We start from the raw sequence: 19830 nt of genomic DNA on the forward strand, positions 1-19830 counted from the left end.
GAAGAGTGGGCGGTGCTTTAGGTGTCCCGACCCCGGCGGGTTTTAGCGAGGCGGGGCAAAGAAGGAGGTTTTGTATTGGTCAGTGGAGAGGGGGTGGGGTTTCCCTGCGGAGTGGGCGGTGCTTCCCGGACTCAGAACCACACGGGTCCTATCAGGGTAGGCGGGGGGCGGGCGTTTGCCGTGACGCGTTCAAACCTGAGGCGCTGAGGTAAAGAGAGGACGTCTTGGTGTCCGCGCGGGCTCGTCTTAGTCTCCTGAGGGGAGCAGAGCCGGCAGCATGATCCGCGGGCGGAGGCTGCTGGGCGGGCTGCGGCCTCTGCTGGCGGCGGCGAGTCCCTCAGCGAGCCCGGCGGAGCCTCGCCGGCCGTTTCGTACAGGGGAGCCCCGACTTTACGACCCCATCAAAGGTGCGCGTCAGGCGGGGGTGGCTTCTTCTCTAGGCCGGGCCTACCTTGCAGGGTTGTCGTGAGGCTAATCTATTGCTGGGGCGAGAGGAGGAGCCTCTCGAGGAAAAGTAAAAATCGAATAAAAGATGAGTGGGTTGGTATTGGTATTTTCATCCAACCACTTGGAATGGTTGATTGGCTAAGATCTCTTATGAAGTGGATGCTAATTTAATAGAATTTGAAATGGGTTTTTTTTTTAGAGTTTGTAAAAAATGGGACAATTTTTAATCCCCCTTACACGTGTGTCTCGTTTAATTAATTCAGTGACTTGATTGACTGATTGGCCGAAATCTACATACCTGTGCACACATATTAAAAAAGTTTTAAAATTATTTCATTGCAAGCACTTGGAAATATTTGTCACCTTTTTACAAACAACTTCTTTTAGTTGAATTATTTAACTGACTAAAATCTGTGCAGTGTGCATCTTAACAGAAGAGTTCTGAAGTGGGAGACTTAGATGATGCATGCGTGTGTCAGTAGTGGTGTTCCTCATTCCTTTTTGCAAACAATAGCCCCCACCCCACAATAGCCCCCACCCCATAATAAGGTAAAGGTACCCCTGCCCGTACGGGCCAGTCTTGACAGACTCTAGGGTTGTGCGCTCATCTCACTCTAGAGGCCGAGAGCCAGCGCTGTCCGCAGACACTTCCGGGTCACGTGGCCAGCGTGACGAAGCTCCTCTGGCGAACCGGCACCAGGGCAGCACACGGAAACGCCGTTTACCTTCCCACTATAAAGCGGTACCTATTTATCTACTTGCCCTTAAGGGTGCTTTCGAACTGCTAGGTGGGCAGGAGCTGGGACCGAACGACGGGAGCTCACCCCACCGCGGGGATTCGAACAGCCGACCATGCGATCGGCAAGGCCTAGTCGCTGAGGTTTTACCAACAGCACCACCCGCGTCCCTCCCCATAATAAATTACATTATTTTTAATGTAAGTACTTGCAAAAAAGTGGGCTGCTTCAGCTGCTCTTAATTGTAGCTCACCTCGACACTTGATAACTGTAAGTGAGGAGGTGGAAGTCACTACTATTTCCTTACTTAAATATATAGTGAATTGTACAATAACTATCTCATGTTTCTTTGATTTGAACCTATAAAATGATGGTAATGAATTCAGAAATTAATTCGTTCCGCAAGTCTTTTCGTCTTGCGAGTTTTTCGTCTTGCGAAGCACGGTTTCCCATAGGAATGCATTAAAAATCAATTAATGCGTTCCTATGGAAACCGCCTTCAGACTGTCCCCGGACCTCTTCTGAAGGCCGGTGGGGGGCGAAAGTCTTTGCTTCCCCCCCGCCTGCCTTCCCGGGACAGCGGAGACTTCTCCGCTGTCCCGGGACGGTCTTAAAATGCTGGCGGGCGGCAGCGAAGCCTTCTCTGCCGTCCCCCAGCATTTTAAAAGCCCCTGGGACAGCGGAGACTTCCCGGGGCGATTTTAAAATGCTGGCGGGCAGCAGCGCTGCCGCCCGCCAGCATTTTAAGATCACCCCAGACAGCCTCCGCTGTCCCGGGGTTTTTAAAATGCTGGCGGGCGGCAGCGCTGCTGCCCGCGAAGCCTTCGCTGCCGCCCGCCAGCATTTTAAGATCACCCCAGACAGCGAAGACTTCTCCGCTCCCGGGGCGATTTCTCCGCTCTCCCGGAAGGCAGGCAGGGGGGAGCAAAGACTTTTGCCCCCCACCCGCCTTCAGAAGAGGTCCAGGACCTCTTCTGAAGGCCGGTGGGGGGCGAAAGTCTTTGCTCCCCCCCCCCCGCCGCCTGCCTTCAAAAGCCATCCGGGATAGCGGGAAGCGCTTCCCTGCTAGCCCGGACTGCTTTTAAAATGCTGACGGTGGGGAGCAAAGCCTTTCGGCCCCCGCCGGCCTTCCTGGACCTCTTCTGAAGGCCGGAGGGGGGGGGGGAAGGCTTTGCTCCCCACCGCTAGCATTTAAAAGAGGTCCCCGGAGATTTCCCTATGGGCTTTCTTCTTGCGAAGCAAGCCCATAGGGAAATTCGTTTTGCGAAGCGCCTCCAAAACGGAAAACCCTTTCGTCTAGCGGGTTTTTCGTCTTGCGAGGCCTTCGTCTTGCGGGGCACCACTGTAATGTGAATCAAGAAGTAAATGCCATGCAGCACAATTCTATTCATGCTTCTTCAGAAATAAATTCCACTTAGTTCAATGGAGTTTACCTTCCCTAATACGCTTGCTTAGCATTTCAGCATTAGTCAGTGGAAAAACATATATTCCAAGGTAATACCACGTACCTGTATTTTTGTAAGTTTTTTGTATTTAAAATAATTGTTGTTGTTGTGTACAGTGGTGCCTCGCAAGACGAAATTAATCAGTTCCGTGAGGCTCTTCGTATAGTGGTTTTTTCGTCTTGCGAAGCAAGCCCATTGACAGCTTAGCGGATTAGCGCTATTAGCGGCTTTTAGCGGATCAGCTGTTAAGCGACTTATCAGCGGATCAGCTGATAAGCGGCTTAGCGGCTTAGGAAAAGGGGGGGAGGGGAAAAAACCCGCAGGAACTCGCAAGACATTTCGTCTTGCGAAGCAAGCCCATAGGGAAATTCGTTTTGCGAAGCGCCTCCAAAACGGAAAACCCTTTTCTCTAGCGGGTTTTCCGTATTGCGAGGCGTTCGTCTTGCGGGGCACCACTGTAGTTGTTTAGTCGTGTCCGACTCTTCGTGACCCCATGGACCAGAGCACCCCAGGCACTCCTGTCTTCTACTGCCTCCCGCAGTTTGGTCAGACTCATGTTTGTAGCTTCAAGAACACTGTCCAACCATCTCGTCCTCTGTTGTCCCCTTCTCCTTGTGCCCTCAATCTTTCCCAACATCAGGGTCTTTTCCAGGGAGTCTTCTCTTCTCATGAGGTGGCCAAAGTACTGGAGCCTCAGCTTCACGATCTGTCCTTCCAGTGAGCACTCAGGGCTGATTTCCTTAAGAATGGAGAGGTTTGATCTTCTTGCACTCCATGGGACTCTCAAGAGTCTCCTCCAGCACCATAATTCAAAAGCATCAATTCTTTGGCGATCAGCCTTCTTTATGGTCCAGCTCTCACTTCCATACATCACTACTGGGAAAACCATGGCTTTAACTATACGGACCTTGGTTGGCAAGGTGATGTCTCTGCTTTTTAAGATGCTGTCTAGGTTTGCCATCACCTTTCTCCCAAGGAGCAGGCGTCTTTTAATTTTGTGACTGCTGTCACCATCTGCACTGATCATGGAGCCCAAGAAAGTAAAATCTCTCACTGCCTCCATTTCTTCCCCTTCTATTTGCCAGGAGGTGATGGGCCCAGTGGCCATGATCTTTGTTTTTTTTTTTGTTTTTGTTTTTTGTTTTTTTTTTGTTTTTATGTTGAGCTTCAGACCGTATTTTGCGCTCTCCTCTTTCACCCTTATTAAAAGGTTCTCTGGAGCAGGAACCGGCAAGCCACTCCAGTATCCCTGCGAAGAAAACTCCATGGACAAAGACAACAGGCATTTAAAATAATTACTAGTCTTCAAAAAAATACAGCCTCATTAGCAGAGTATACTTTTACAATTAAGTCATTTTAACAAAGTTATAGTGGCTGTTTCATTTTTAGAGCAAAACATAGCTCTAATTAATACCATAATGACTGAAACAAACAAACAGTTATCAGTCTTCATAAAGATGCCCTTTGTACGTCATACGCCAGTAATTGTAGTCCTGGTTCATGCCTGGCATCTCAAGGTAAAAATTTCAGCAACGTAAACAGCATGTTTAAACCTAACTGTTGAACTGCTGATTGTGTTGCTAAAATTAGGAATGCCAGGACTACAACTGTTGGTGCATAAAGTGCAAAGGGCACCTGAAAGGCTTGCCGTTACGAAGACTGATAACTGTTTGGTTGTTTCAGTCAGTATGGTTTTAATTAGAGCTATGTTTTGTTCTATAAACAGAACTATGTTCCAATATGCAACGGTAGCGGCCAGGATACTGCTGGCACAGAACTGGAAAACTCCTAATATTCCAACTATTAGAGACTGGCAATCCAAGTTATTTGACTATATAGAGTTAGCAAGGATGACACAGAGGATCAGGCAGCAGAAAAATGCAAAATTTATTAATGACTGGAGTAAATTTCTCACATATATGGAATCAAACTTAGGAAATATTAAAATTACAGTAGGCGATGTATAATGTTTGAGAGGTGTAAACAAAGGAGATAAGAACCACCCCGCAGGAAGATGACGTGGGACCACAACTCAGACCGTTCTGAAGGGAAGTCAATCACTGTGGGTGATGGGTGGGTGTGTTGCTTTTTGTTGGTTTTTGTATGTTTCTTTTTTGTTGTTGTGTTTGGCTTTTTTTTCTGTATGAGAAATAATTTAATAAAAAGATTTTTTTAAAAAAAATAAACAGAACAGCCATTGTAACTTTGCTTTTATTTTTTAACAAGAAAAGCTGCTTTCTACAGCTTGCGTAAATTTTTGTGGAGAACATGGATGTTCTTTCTCTCTTCATAAATCTACATATCTTGTGGGGGGAAAGGGAATAAGTTACATGGAGCTTTGAAGCCACCGGGAAACATATTCAACCATTCTGTTCACAACCACACCATACAGTTAAAGCAGTAGCATGCCACTTTACGTTTCCGAGCACAATTCAAAGTGTAGGTGCTGATCTTTAAAGCCCTAAACAGCCTCAGCCCTATATACCTGAAGGAGTGTCTCCACCCCCACCATCCAACCCAGACACTGAGGTCCAGTGCCAAGGGCCTTCTGGCAGTTCCCTCACTGCAAAAAGCAAAGTTACAGGGAACCAGGCAGAGGGCCTTCTCGGTAGTAGTGCCCGCCCTCCCATCAGATGTCAAGGAAATAAACAACTATCAGACTTTTAGAAGACATCTGAAGGCTGCCCTGTTTAGGGAAGTTTTTATGACTGACGTTTTAATGTATTTTTAATCTTTTGTTGGAAGCTGCCTAGACTGGCTGGGGAAACCCAGCCAGATGGGTGCGGTATAAATAATAAATGGTTGTTGTTTAACAGTCATTGCTTCCCACAAAGAATCCTGAAAACTGCAGTTCATTGAGTGAGAGTGGTTAAGAGATTCCTCACAGAGTTGAAGCACCCTTCGCAAACTACAGCGCTGAGAATTCTTTGGGCGAAGCCATTACTGTTAAAATAGTGCAAGAGTGCTTTAAATACACAGCAAGGACATGACATCTCTCTGTATCTGAGCATTGCCAAGCTTTTCAAACATACATTTCTACCACAAGGGCTGAGATTCATGAAATGCTGGATTCTGCTTTCTCCAAACTTGATATATTGGACATGTTTAGTAGCAATAAGGTTTTGGCTTTATTTCTCTGTCTGCTAAGTCTGCTAAGCACTAACAGCATGGTATTATTTCCGGCTTCTTTCAGATTTGGAGAAGGGAGTCATCGATGCCTACAAGAAAATGAAAGACTTCCTTCCCGGCAGCAGCTGGCACCCCGGGCATGTTACAGAAGGTTTACCTCCTGACCACGCTGATGTGGTTATTGTTGGGGGTGGAGTAATAGGCTGGTCTATTGCCTTCTGGCTGAAGATGAAAGAACCACAGAGAAATGCATATCGAGTAGTGGTGGTGGAGAAAGACATTAAGGTCATTTAACATCTGAGATCAATAATGGGGGTCTTGGGAAACGGTTTCAAACATCAAGTTTGTTAAGTGTCGGGCTTACTTTGTGCAATAGAAGCAATGAGCCATTAATGTGCGTCCAAAAGACACGCAGAGCGACAAACCCGGAAGTGACAGAACAGCGTCATTAATAGGGAGGAACTGGTGTGGAAGGGGGCAAGAGGGCACTTATCTCCACAAACGCAGGGGCCAGGGACAGAACACCCACACAAAATGGTCATTGACTGTATTCCGGTCCCTTCTAGAAAGATGAATTGCATTAAAGTGCATTTCTGAAGGTGTGCTGTAGTACTTAGTGTCGGACTTGGCCCATGGAGACCTGCTTCAAATCTCTGCTCAGCCATCAAGCTATCTAGGTGACTCAAAGCCAACCACACATTCTCAGCTTCACCTGCTTTCACAGCTTTAGTTGTAAATATTAAACAGAAGGGCAGGGAGAGAGAACTCTGCATTCTGCCCTGTACTTATTGGAGCCAGGGCAGGATAAAAAAGTAATAAGTAATCAGGGTGGCTGATTATTATGTTAAATGTAGAAACAGTAGGTGACCTTTTGAATTGCAGATTGATAATGCTGCAACAGCAATAAATGGGCATTCACCATTTTGTCCTGCCAGGGAATCTCTTCCACAGTTGCCTTTTATTTTCTTGCTGCTCTTTACATTACTGAAATGTTTCTGGGAGAGGGGATTTGACTATGGAGCTAAGTGACAGCATCATTTTCTGTTTTGCTTCTTTGCAGTATTCCAAAGCATCTACAGTACTCTCTGTAGGGGGAATACGGCAGCAGTATTCGATTCCAGAAAATATCAAGATGAGCCAGTTTTCGGCAAACTTCCTGCGCACCATCAACGTATGTCATGATGTCTGGGTGTTTGTGGGAATGTTGGAGTGGAGGAGTCTCACTCTTGCTTCTGTCAGTGGCCTGCCTTGCATCCTCTGGAACAGGCAAATGGGCCATCGGTCCATCTTGAAGGAGACAAGATATGGGCATGTGCAACTACTTCGATATCTACAGTACAGTGGTGGAGTGTTTGAATGCACTGAATAACCATGGTGCAGTTTGCTCCACTGCCCTTGTCCTAATAACTCAGACACCCTAGCATCCACATACAGATCTGAATCAATCAATTGGCATCCCAGTAACAAGTTATTCAAACAGAAAACACTGGTGTTGCTTCCTGATTTTGTCTCAGCTCCATTAAGAGTGCTGTAGGGTAACCATATACTATACACTTTCTAGATCAGAAGTTAAAATTGTACATTTCTGTTTATATACTGTTGGGAATTTTGGACACGTGTCATTCTTGAAGCTTCTTCGGTTTTAATTTATCGCCCCATATACATGCATGGATTGTTTCTTTTGTCTATTATTTTTCTCCTAAATCCTCCGGCCACTGTTACATCATGTGTGCTTGAGAGATGCTAAGAGTTGGCATTTCATAATGGTCAAGTCTGAAGTCCTAAGCACACTTATTAGAGAATGTCCCACTTTTAGTAAACATGCTTGGAATTGCACTTTTAAGAATGAAGCATAAACCAGTTCAGATGTTTTCTTTGCCATGATCAGGTAGTCCTAGATAGGCCATTACCCCCCCCCCCCCCGCTTCCTCAATAGCTTCTCATCTAGAATGTGGGGATAACAATAATGCATTGTTGTGTAAGGACTACATGCAGGAGTTAGCAAACCTTTTCAGCAGGTGGCCGGTCCACCGTCCCTCAGACCTTGTGGGGGGTTGGACTATATTTAGGGGGGACGGACGAACGAATTCCTATGCCCCACAAATAACCCAGAGATGCATTTTAAATAACAGCACACATTCTACTCATGTAAAAACACCAGGCAAACCCCACAAATAACCCAGAAATGCATTTTAAATAAAAGGGCACATTCTACTCATGTAAAAACATACTGATTCCCGGACCGTCCACGGACCAGATTTAGAAGGCGATTGGGCTGGATCCGGCCCCCAAGCCTTAGTTTGCCTACCCGTGGACTACCGTGATCATAAAGCTCTTTAAACTCTCAAGAAAAGAGCTATTATAGCAGTGATATGTATTCCTGTAAGTTTCCCACTCCATCCCATCCTGAAGATAGCAATCCTTGAAATGTAAACAGATTATCTTTTTGTTCCAGCAATACCTTGGTGTTGTCACCCAGCCACCCATAGATATTCAGTTTAACCCATCAGGCTATCTCTTCCTGGCTTCAGAGGATGGAGCTGCCCTGCTGGAGGAGAATGTTGGGATACAAAGGTATGGGGTTCTGGGGATCCTTTGGGTAAAAGTTGCTTAGAGAGAAGAAACAGTGATAGGCATGTATGTATGAATGAGGTCTTCTAAAATGTTACGTTCTTTTAAAGCCATAGTGGTTTTCTGCCCCCAGCATTGAGATCACCTGTGGTAATTTTACCTATTTGCTCACACAGATTATTTGAAAATTACTTTCTTTGGAAAGTAGACTTTTTGACTTTAAAAATAATAACATAAATTGTCCTTTCTGGCCTTTATCAGAGCATCTTTTAAATTGACAAAATGGATTTTTCCCCATCTTGTGCATTCTGATGAGAGTTCTTTAATGATTGTTTCCTTGCTTTTTTCAGGAGGGAAGGAGCAGAGATCTCACTACTATCACCAGCACAACTGAAAAAGAAGTATCCGTGGTTGAATACAGATGGAGTAGCTTTGGCTTCCATTGGTACTAGACTGCTGAATCTCCATCTTTCCTAAAGATTAATAGCACTGCTGTCTCAAGTAAACAGTTTAAAATAAAAATGCTCTGTTCTTCCTTTTTGTATGCTTAACTTACAGGGACTCTAAAATGAACAAGCCCCCATTTCTCCTATTTTCTGCTGACAGCTTCCTTATGAGTGGCTAGTCCAGTACTGGTCCTTCAACCCCTGCCCCATCAGCTGCATTCTCACTCAGATCCATAGTCAGAAATGTTGGAGATCCATATGTCAGGGCAAAATGGCACAACCCATGAATATTAGCATAATTATCTCATTTATTAAATAGTTTAAAAGGGAAAAAAAATACATTTCAATAAAATGTGCTCATGTGCTTTTATCCACACATCTATCCAGTGGCTGCAAAGGCAATAAAAACACTGAAAGCTGAGAGCAGATTTTCTTATTGAGAATTTTGATAGATTTCTGCCTACACATTTTCTTACTTGGTATTCTGAAGTGTCTCTTAAATGAGAGTCTGACTGTTATTCTTGCTGGTGCCGGGGCCTCATCCCCTTCTCATGTTATTGCCTGGTTTCCTAATATCTGGTCATATTTTCTGGGTTCTATCACATTTCTTTTAGTGACCAAGAGACAGAGCTGCAGATAAGAGCAAACCTGGACCAAATTGCCTCTCCTAACACTGCTAACTGTTTGCCAAAGTACAGTGGAGGTTACTTGTTGCAGTCAAACCTTGGTTCTCGAACTGCTCTGTTTTCAAATGCTGAAAACCTGGAAGTAAATGCTCTGGTTTTCAAACGTTCCACAGAACTCAAATGTCCGATGGGGCTTCCACCTGAGTTCAAGAAGCTCTTGCAACCAATTGGAAGCTGTGCCTTGGTTGTCAAATGTTTCCGAAATCAAATTATCTTCCGGAATGGATTATGTTCAACAACCAAGGTTTGACTGTATAAGAAATCTTGCAGGGGGTGGGGGTTGTTCTGTTTTGTTCTGGGCTTTTTTACTGAGTTTGCCTGTTGGGAAATATCAATTGTTCTTAGCCAACCAAGAGCGCTATTCAGAAATGTTCAGAGTATGGCTGCAGAATAGGTGTCATGGCATTGTAATTCTAAACTAGATTGCCTTTCTTGTGTTCTCTGTTTTGTCTTCTTAAGGCTTGGAAAATGAGGGATGGTTTGACCCCTGGACTCTTCTCAACGCTTTCCGGAACAAAGCAATATCATTGGGTGTCTACCAGAGCTGCGGCGAAGTGAAATGTGAGTCATAGAATCATAGAATCATAGAGTTGGAAGAGACCACAAGGGCCATCGAGTCCAACCCTCTGCCAAGCAGGAAACACCACCAGAGCACTCCTGACATATGGTTGTCAAGCCTCTGCTTAAAGACCTCCAAAGAAAGAGACTCCACCACACTCCTTGGCAGCAAATTCCACTGTCGAACAGCTCTTACTGTCAGGAAGTTCTTCCTAATGTTTAGGTGGAATCTTCTTTCTTGCAGTTTGGAACCATTGCTCCGTGTCCGCTTCTCTGGAGCAGCAGAAAACAACCTTTCTCCCTCCTCTATGTGACATCCTTTTATATAGTTGAACATGGCTATCATATCACCCCTTAACCTCCTCTTCTCCAGGCTAAACATGCCCAGCTCCCTTAGCCGTTCCTCATAAGGCATCGTTTCCAGGCTGTCACCCCCACTTGGTATTGCAAGCACACACCATCATTACCACTGAATTGTGTTGGGTAGCTCAGCCTCCTGGCACCAGGGGGCAGAAACCCTATTCAGTACAGTCTTACCTTGGTTCTCGAACAGAATCCGAAACCGTTAAAAAACCAAGGCGCAGCTTCCAGTTGGCTGCAGGAGCAGTGGAATGCCCTCCAACCGTATCATTTAAGCACCAGGCAGAAACATTATTATTTACCTAGATAGTTCTGTATCATGTTAATGATTTAAACTGAGCAAGTTTTAGTCTATTTTAAAATTAAAGTTTTGCTGTTTTGTATATTTGTTTTATGCTGTATACCAGGTTTGAGGAGCCTTTGGCTCTTCAAATATTGCTGAACTACAACTCCCATCATCCCTAGCCATTGGCCATGCTTGCTGCAGTTGATGGGATCTGCAGTCTAGTAACATCTTGTTGTATTATTTTACTGTTGTTAGCCACTCTGAGCTTGGCTTCGGCTGGGGAGGGCGGGATATAAATAAAATTTATTATTATTATCTGGAGGACCAATGTTTACACACAGCTGCCGTATACCATCCTGAAATCTGATCTAATGAAGGGGGGCTACAAAAAATGCTTCAAATATTTTACCCAAGGGATTGGAAGCCCTCATTTTCCCATGTCTTAGATTTCAAAGTTGAGCCAAAGCAAAGTTGCTTCTGTATGTTCTTTTTCATCATCTGCAGCTTTCGACTTGTATACAGAAGAACTGAGGACACATGATGGGGATCGTATTAATTTCTCCCGTATCAAGGGTGTTAATGTAAGTCATTATTTGAACTACTTCAATTAAAAGTAGGGGCAAGATGTGCTGAATAGAAGGTTCCAAGGAGAAGCTCACAGAAAACCCTCAATTTTTAAAAAAATATAATTTTTATTAAAGGTTTTATTGGGTTACAAAAATATGTTCATTGTCTCTATTTTCAGGTTGTAGTCTTTTCTACTTGTCAGTTATGTTTGATGTGAGGGCCTCTCAAAACTTCCGTTTCTATGTGGTTCTTCTGTAGTTTTGCAGAGCTAACGAGAGCTTACAAAACTAAAAAGAACTGTAGTACAGTATGATCTGCCCTTGAACTTTTGACAGAACAGATAAAGTAGGCAGGCTTGTGGCCACTGACTTCTTAGATGGCAATATTACATATTAACATTTGTTGTTTTTTTATAAATATTTTATTAAGCTTTTTAAATAAAAATGCAAAGATAAAGAAACAGAATAACATATATCATAACATACTTTCTTAACATCTTTGGACTCCCTCACACCTCCCGCTCCCATTTGCATCGTTGTCAATTCTTGCCCGCAATTTATCATCTTGTTTACAGTCTTGTGTCAAATTCATTTAAATATAATCTGTTAGTTCTCCAATAGATTTATAATTTTTCCTCAAACTTACTTATCCTAATTCCATCTAATTTAGTGGTGCACAGTTATTTATGATCTAGCATCCTTTCTTAACATTCAACCAAATTACAATGTTTTTTCAAATAAATCTTGAATTTCTTCCAATCTTCTTCGACCCTCTCCTCTCCCAGGTCTCGGATTCTGCCAGTCATCTCAGCTAGTTCCATATAGTCCATCAGTTGCATCTGCCATTCTTCCAGCGTGGGTAGATCTTGGGTTTTCCAATTCTTAGCGATGAGTATCCTTGCTGCCGTTGTTGCATACATAAAGAATGTTCGGTCCTTCTTTAACACCTTCTGGCCGACAATGCCCAGAAGGAAGGCCTCTGGTTTCTTAGTAAAGGTATACTTGAACACCTTTTTCAACTCATTATATATCATTTCCCAGAAGGCCTTCACTTTAGGGCAGGTCCACCAGAGGTGAAAGAATGTTCCTTCATTTTCTTTACATTTCCAACATTTATTGTCAGACGAATGGTATATTTTGGCAAGTTTAACTGGGGTCATGTACCATCTATATATCATTTTCATTACATTTTCCTTCAGAGCATTACATGCAGTGAAGTTCAGCCCAGTGGTCCACAACCTTTCCCAGTCCTCAAACATAATGTTATGCCCAATGTCCTGAGCCCACTTTATCATAGCCGATTTAACCATTTCGTCTTGTGTATTCCATTTTAACAGCAGGTTATACATTCTTGATAATACCTTAGTCTTTGGTTCTAACAATTCTGTTTCCAACTTCGATTTCTCCACCTGGAACCCTAACTTTTTATCCATATTAACATTTGTTCAAGGGCCAGTATTGTACTGGGCAGGAGAAGGGCTGGAAATGGGGCTTTTGATATCATTTCAGGCTTCTTTGTGTATCCCATGCTGCAGTGCTACCTGCTTCCCTGGCTCTGTTACAGGGCTAAGGAACCTGTGGCTTGCCAGATCTTGGTTGCTGGTGATGGGAGTTATAGTCCAGCAACATCTGAAGGTCCACAGGTTCCCCAGCCCTGCTCCACTAGCCTAAAGGAAAAGCCAATCCAAGATATAGGTATGTGTTCAATAGTCTGCACTCCCCCCAAAAAACTGCTCTTCTCTTCTCTCCCTAAGTGAAGGGCTCCAGTGTTAGCTCAGTTTAAGACTGCCATGCAAATGTACTGAAGGTATACATGGATGCCAACAATTTCTGCCATTTTCTGGCATGTCCTCTGGGGTGTACTTTGCCAGGCTTGTGTGTGACATGAAAAGGAGGTGGAATGCACAATAGCAACTAGACAGGAAATCCCAACGTTTTTCATAATGGAACAAGAAGTAAATCAGAAAGCTCTCTATCACTTCCACGATGCAGCAAATGCTTGGTCACATATCCTGTGAGATCTCCCTGGCTTTTTCCCTTTTTGCTTGTGTATTTCCCATTGTCATCTGGAAAACCCGTGTCAGATAGGGTGTTTGCTTGCCTAATGAAACAGTTACCAGGTCCTCCCTACTGTGTTATCCTCTAGGTCCAGATGCCCGACAGTATAGAATCCACCAAAATAGAATGTGGTTTTGTGGTGAATGCAGCAGGAGCTTGGTCAGGCAGTGTGGCAGAGATGGCTGGCATTGGAACTGGGCCGCCACACTCAATGCTGGGCATCAGGCTTCCTGTGGAACCCAAGAAAAGGTATGGCTATACCTAGTATTTATGCTGCTTTGGAGTTCATATGTTAAATACCTTTAAATAATTAATGGTAACCATATATTGTGATAGGGACGCGGGTGGCGCTGTGGGTTAAACCACAGAGCCTAGGGCTTGCCGATCAGAAGGTCAGTGGTTTGAATCCCCACGACTGGGTGAGCTCCCATTGCTCGGTCCCTGCTCCTGCCCACCTAGCAGTTCGAAAGCACCTCAAAGTGCAAGTAGATAAATAGGTACCGCTCTGGCGGGAAGGTAAACGGCATTTCCATGCGCTGCTCTGGTTTGCCAGAAGCAGCTTAGTCATGCTGGCCACATGACCCGGAAGCTGTACGCCGGCTCCCTCGGCCAATAAAGCGAGATGAGCGCCGCAACCCCAGAGTTGGCCACCACTGGACCCAATGGTCAGGGGTCCCTTTACCTTTTTATATATTGTGATTCTCAGATTTGTGAGGGCTGCCAGCATGATTCACTTTGAAGTTAGGGCCAGAGTTTTTGTACTGTTCCTCTGTTGCCACACACGATAGACCTACACTTATTTTTCTAAATCTGTGGCTCTGCAGATCGGTTTTAGTCCAGCAACATCTGGTGGGGCCACACCTTCCCTGCCCCTGATCCAAATGGTTAGACTGCTACTGCTCCTCCTTCTTTAAACTTTGCTAGTAAAACATAGATTACTGGAATTGGTAACTTTTTCCTAGCACAGCTGCCTTCTTTCATATTTCACCCTTAAATCTCTGTGTGTGTGTGTGTGTGTGTGTGTGTGTGTGTGTGAGTGAGAGAGAGAGAGAGAGAGAGAGAGAGAGAGAGAGAGAGAGAGACTGAGTGATAAGAACACATGCCTTGTATACCAAATATTCCTGGTTCAGTCCCGGGCTTTTCCAGTTGAAAGGATCTTTGCTTGCAGAGCTGGAAAAGAGACCTTTGCCTGAGATTTGCTCCCAATTGAACAAAACAGTGCCAGGCCAGAAGGATTGATGGCTTTGTTTCTAAGGCAGCTTTAGCAATCATCATCTGAGGCTCTTCTTTGTGTGTCTCTTCCACAAGAGGTCCAGGGGGTGATGACATGAAGAACTGGTATTTTCTGAGATTCCTTTCTATTTGTGGAATGCTCAACCCAAGGAGAGGCGCCAGGCCATTGGCTAATTAAACAGTCGGGGGGGGGGGCTTTTAAACTGGGGTTTTTTGTTTGTTATGGTATGCAATTTTGTCTTTTCATATTGTAAACCATCCTGTGATCCTTGCATGGAGGGTGGTATAGAAATTTAATAAATAATAAGAAGAAGAAATGAAATGAAAGACAGCTCTTACCTTGCCTGTTGTAATTTCAAGGTCCAAGCTCATGTGTCATGCCCTGTGGCTACTCTTTATCCCTCTTAGTTTGCATGGAGATCTAGTATTTTGGCCTTGATTAAATGCTGGAGCTATTTTCTCTTTGTCCTTGTGCTGCTAGGTATGTCTATGTCTGGCACTGCCCTGATGGACCTGGCTTGGAGTGTCCTCTGCTAATCGACACCACAGGAGCTTACTTCCGGAGGGAAGGCCTGGGTGGCAACTACCTTGGAGGCTTAAGCCCTACAGAAGTGAGTCTACCATGATTTTATTGGGAGCTGACTCTTAGGAAGCCACAGCAGGGACATCAGCCCCCAGAGAGGAAGCGCTCTGGGTGTTTCTGATGTTGTACATGTTAACTCGCATGTAAGGAAGTGTTCCTGTAAGAACACTGCGAGGGGAAATGATTTGTTATGGGAAAGTTCCATTGTGCTAGCACAAGTCTCTTGAAGTAGTGGAACGGGACTGTTGGGATACCAACCGTATGGTTTTATCATTTGGTGAGCATCTAAAATTTGATTAAGTCTTTATCACTCTTTTTCTCTAAAGAGCTCTGGATGACTTGACACATGTGGTCACTTCTCTCCCCCACCATTCCAATGAAGGCTAGGCTTTGAATTAGTGGAATAATAATAATAATAATAATAATAATAATAATAATAATAATAAATTCATTCATTTATACCCCGCCCATCTGGCTGGGTTTCCCCAGCTGCTCTGGGCTGCTTCCAGCAGAGTATTAAAATACAGTGGTACCTCGGGTTACATATGCTTCAGGTTACAGACTCCACTAACCCAGAAATATTACCTCGGGTTAAGAACTTTGCTTCAGGATGAGAACAGAAATCGTCCTCCGGCGGCGCGGCAGCAGTGGGAGGCCCCATTAGCTAAAGTGGTGCTTCAGGTTAAGAACAGTTTCAGGTTAAGAACAGACCTCCGGAACAAATTAAGTACTTAACCCAAGGTACCACTGTACAGGCCTAGACAGCATCTTGAGAAGTAGAGACATCACCTTGCCAACAAAGGTTCGTATAGTTAAAGCTATGGTTTTCCCAGTAGTGATGTATGGAAGTGAGAGCTGGACCATAAAGAAGGCTGATCGCCGAAGAATTGATGCTTTTGAATTATGGTGCTGGAGGAGACTCTTGAGAGTCCCATGGACTGCAAGAAGATCAAACCTCTCCATTCTGAAGGAAATCAGCCCTGAGTGCTCACTGGAAGGACAGATTGTGAAGCTGAGGCTCCAGTACTTTGGCCACCTCATGAGAAGAGAAGACTCCCTTGAGAAGACCCTGATGTTGGGAAAGATGGAGGGCACAAGGAGAAGGGGGCGACAGAGGACGAGATGGTTGGATAGTGTTTTCGAGGTTACCAGCATGAGTCTGACCAAACTGCGGGAGGCAGTGGAGGACAGGAGTGCCTGGCGTTCTCTGGTCCATGGGGTCACGAAGAGTCGGACACGACTAAACGACTAAACAACAACAAACCACTGTACAATGATTCATCAAATATTAAAAGCTTCCCTAAACAGGGTTGCCTTCAGATGTCTTCTAAAAGTCCCATAGTTGTTTATTTCTTTGACATCTGATGAGAGGGTGTTCCACAGGGCGGGCGCCATTACCGAGAAGGCCCTCTGCCTGGTTCCCTGTAACTTCACTTCTCGCAGTGAGGGAACTGCCAGAAGGCCCTCAGCGCTGGATCTCAGTGTCTGGGCAGAACGATGGGTAAGACAACTGAGTAAGCATTGTGGTTCAACAAGGATTTGAATCCAGATCTGTCTTGGACAAAGCCCAATGCTATTCGCTGCCCCACACTGACAGCTGAAGTCTACCCAAAGCCTACCTGAGCATGCTGTAGTTTGGGACTTGGCTATTGCCTTTGAGTTGCTCTCTTATCTGCTCTGTGGCTGCACTTTTCTAGGGGAGGTTGAAAATGCAAACAAGGTTTTCAGCTGCCATGATTGTAATTTTCTGGTGCCCAGAATTCAGCTTCTTGTGCTTTCTTCTTAGGAGGAAGAGCCAGATATCCAGGACCTGGAAGTAGATCATGAGTTCTTCCAGGATAAAGTCTGGCCCAAGCTGGCTCACCGGGTGCCCAACTTTCAATCCTTGAAGGTAATGATTGACTTTCTCGAGGTGGTTAAGGAGTTAACTCCTTAAACTTTATTTTGGGGCCTGGTGCAGACATATTGCCCACTTATGGTTAATCAATCAGAAGCACCTTGCAGGTTTCACTTCCTCATATTTTGTATTGCCCTTCTATTTATTTCTGTTTTGAGCTAATTGTGATCAACATTTCATCTACCTCATTAGTCTTCAGGCCCCTCGTTGTCTTTGATTCTGACAGTCCAGTGGTACCTTAGAAGTTGAACAGAATCCGTTCCGGAAGTCCATTCGACTTCCAAAACGTTCAGAAACCAAGGTGCGGCTTCCGATTGGCTGCAGGAAGCTCCTGCAGCCAATCCGAAGTTGCGTTGGACATTCAGGTTCCAAAGAACATTCACAAACCAGAACGCTCACGGGTTTGCGGCGTTTGGGAGCCAAAACGTTCAACTCACAAGGCGTTTGGGAGCCAAAGTACGACTGTATAAGTTTTGAATTTGGACTGGGTATGTTTGCTTCGGTGAATTTTGTGATGAGGTCAGAATGGACTAGTGGTCCTCTGCTGGTATAATTATTCTCTGTAAGCAATACAACTGTTTCAACTTATTCCTCCTTGTTCCTGTAGGGTGAGTTGATAGTTGTACATTAGCCACAGTGAGTTTGCAATCTGGCTAGCAAGACTTGTCTTGTAGGGTGTTTCGCAGCCATTGACACTATTTCACTTCACATATTACACTAAATCACTGGGATGGGAAACATTTAGCCCTCCAGATGTTGCTAGATTTCAACTCCCATCATCCCTGACTGTTGGCCATAATGCTGTTTGATGTGAACTAGAGTCCAGTAATTTCTGGAGCGCCACAGTTCTCCTGGGCTCATGTGTTCCTTCTCCTCCCAGCTGCGAAAGAGGAGGTGGGGAACTGAGGAACTCAAGGCTCACAGCAGCTTGTTTCATGTTTGTGCACATCTGAAAACCACTCTAATTACCCAGGATGATTGTAGGCCATCCATCCATTACATATTTAAAGTAAAAGTCACATTCTTAGGATGTTGAACTCTGCAATTCTTGCAGGTTAGCACCAAATCACAAAGATCTTAGACCTTTCATCTCTATCTTGCTTTTTCCTCTTGAGTTCTATACATAGCCTTTTATCCCTCTTGTTCAACTAGGAATAACTGGCTAGGATTCAATATCTAAGTACAGTCGTACCTCGGGTTACATAGCCTTCAGGTTACATACTCTTCAGGTTACAGACTCTGCTAACCCAGAAATAGTACCTCGGGTTAAGAACTTTGCTTCAGGATGAGAACAGAAATCGTGCTCTGGTGGTGCAGTAGCAGCAGGAGGCCCCATTAGCTAAAGTGGTGCTTCAGGTTAAGAACAGTTTCAGGTTAAGAACGGCCCTCCGGAACGAATTAAGTACTTAACCCGAGGTACCACTGTAGTATACTGTATTTTACTGGTGGGTTTAAGAGTGCAGCCTTGTCTGTTTCTGTAGGTCTGTCCCTGAGATCCTCTGTTAGTCCTGTCATTGACAGTTCAGGGACTGTATCTTGTGACTGAAAGAGCTTTATCTTTATCTCATGACAGGTGAAGAGTTCTTGGGCTGGTTACTATGACTACAACATCTTTGACCAGAGTCCTGTGATTGGTGTGCACCCACTGGTGGAAAACCTCTATTTTGCCACAGGCTTCAGTGGACACGGACTTCAGCAGTCACCAGCTGTGGGCCAAGCCCTAGCTGAGCTCATAATTGATGGGAAATTCAAGGCCATCGACCTAAGCATATTCTCCTTCAACAGGTTCTTCAAAGGGAACAAGGCTGTAGAAAGGAACATCATTTAAGTGCTTTAGAGCAGTGTTTCCCAACCTTGGGCCTCCAGCTGTTTTTTGGACTACAACTCCCATCATCCCTAGCTAGCAGGACCCAGTGGTCAGGGATGATGGGAATTGTAGTCCCAAAACAGCTGGAGGCCCAAGGTTGGGAAACACTGCTTTAGAGAGCTGGGTATCTTGATGGCGAGTCCCAGCTCTTTCTGTTCTTCCCTACTTTCTTTCCCAGATTAATGACTACATGCCCATGCAGCACTTTGTGAAGACTGTTCAGATTCCCATACTGTTCCTACAAGTGTTGCACTGCACAGCTCCACATCATTTGAGTGGGCCTCAGACAGGATAAACTCCTTGTGTAAGATTGCTGCTTCTCCATTTTCATCCATGTAACAATTGAAAATTCAAGTAATAATAATAATATTATTATTTATACCCCACCCATCTGGCTGGGTTTCCCCAGCCACTCTGGGTGGCTCCCAACAGAGGGCTAAAAACAGACTAGAACTTCAAACATTAAAAACTTCCCAAAACAGGATGTCCAATACAGCTATAGATCAAAACAAAATAAAAAAATTCCTTCCAGTAGCACCTTAAAGACCAACTAAGTTAGTTCTAGGTATGAGCTTTCGTGTGCATGCACACTTCTTCAGATACCTGCACACGAAAGCTCATACCTAGAACTAACTTAGTTGGTCTTTAAGGTGCTACTGGAAGGAATTTTTTTATTTTGTTTTGACTATGGCAGACCAACACGGCTACCCATCTGTAACTGGAGCTATAGATCAAGACGCTCTAAATCAGGGTGATCCAACTTTTCATACCACGTTGGCCGCAAGAGCCAAGTGGGTGTCTCCATCGTGCCAATTACAGGTTAAGAGCATGAGTCCTTCTGAATGGGGTCCCTCAAGTCTGCTGCTGTTTGTGCAGCTATTCAGGTGGCTCTAGGAAGCCTAAAAGCAGTGTGCTGAAGGACTAGCCTTCTGCATCCCCAACTCTGCTTTTTTGCTGGCAT

The 19830-nt window shown here is 44.6% G+C and overlaps 1 protein-coding gene across 1 annotated transcript; it reads left to right on the forward strand.

The window, feature by feature from the left end:
- The first annotated feature begins 190 nt into the window (after positions 1-190).
- FOXRED1 (FAD dependent oxidoreductase domain containing 1) lies at positions 191-19363 on the forward strand. Its single transcript, XM_083713636.1, has 12 exons — positions 191-407; positions 5823-6043; positions 6819-6929; positions 8214-8332; positions 8680-8774; positions 9921-10022; positions 11170-11246; positions 13378-13538; positions 15004-15133; positions 16892-16996; positions 18576-18843; positions 18990-19363. The coding sequence occupies exons 1-11, from the start codon at positions 278-280 to the stop codon at positions 18828-18830; spliced, it is 1506 nt and encodes a 501-aa protein (XP_083569762.1). The 5' UTR covers positions 191-277; the 3' UTR covers positions 18831-18843; positions 18990-19363.
- Positions 19364-19830: the final 467 nt, after the last annotated feature.

Source organism: Podarcis gaigeae, assembly GCF_964106915.1.
Source record: "Podarcis gaigeae genome assembly, chromosome: 15".
NCBI lineage: Eukaryota > Metazoa > Chordata > Lepidosauria > Squamata > Lacertidae > Podarcis > Podarcis gaigeae.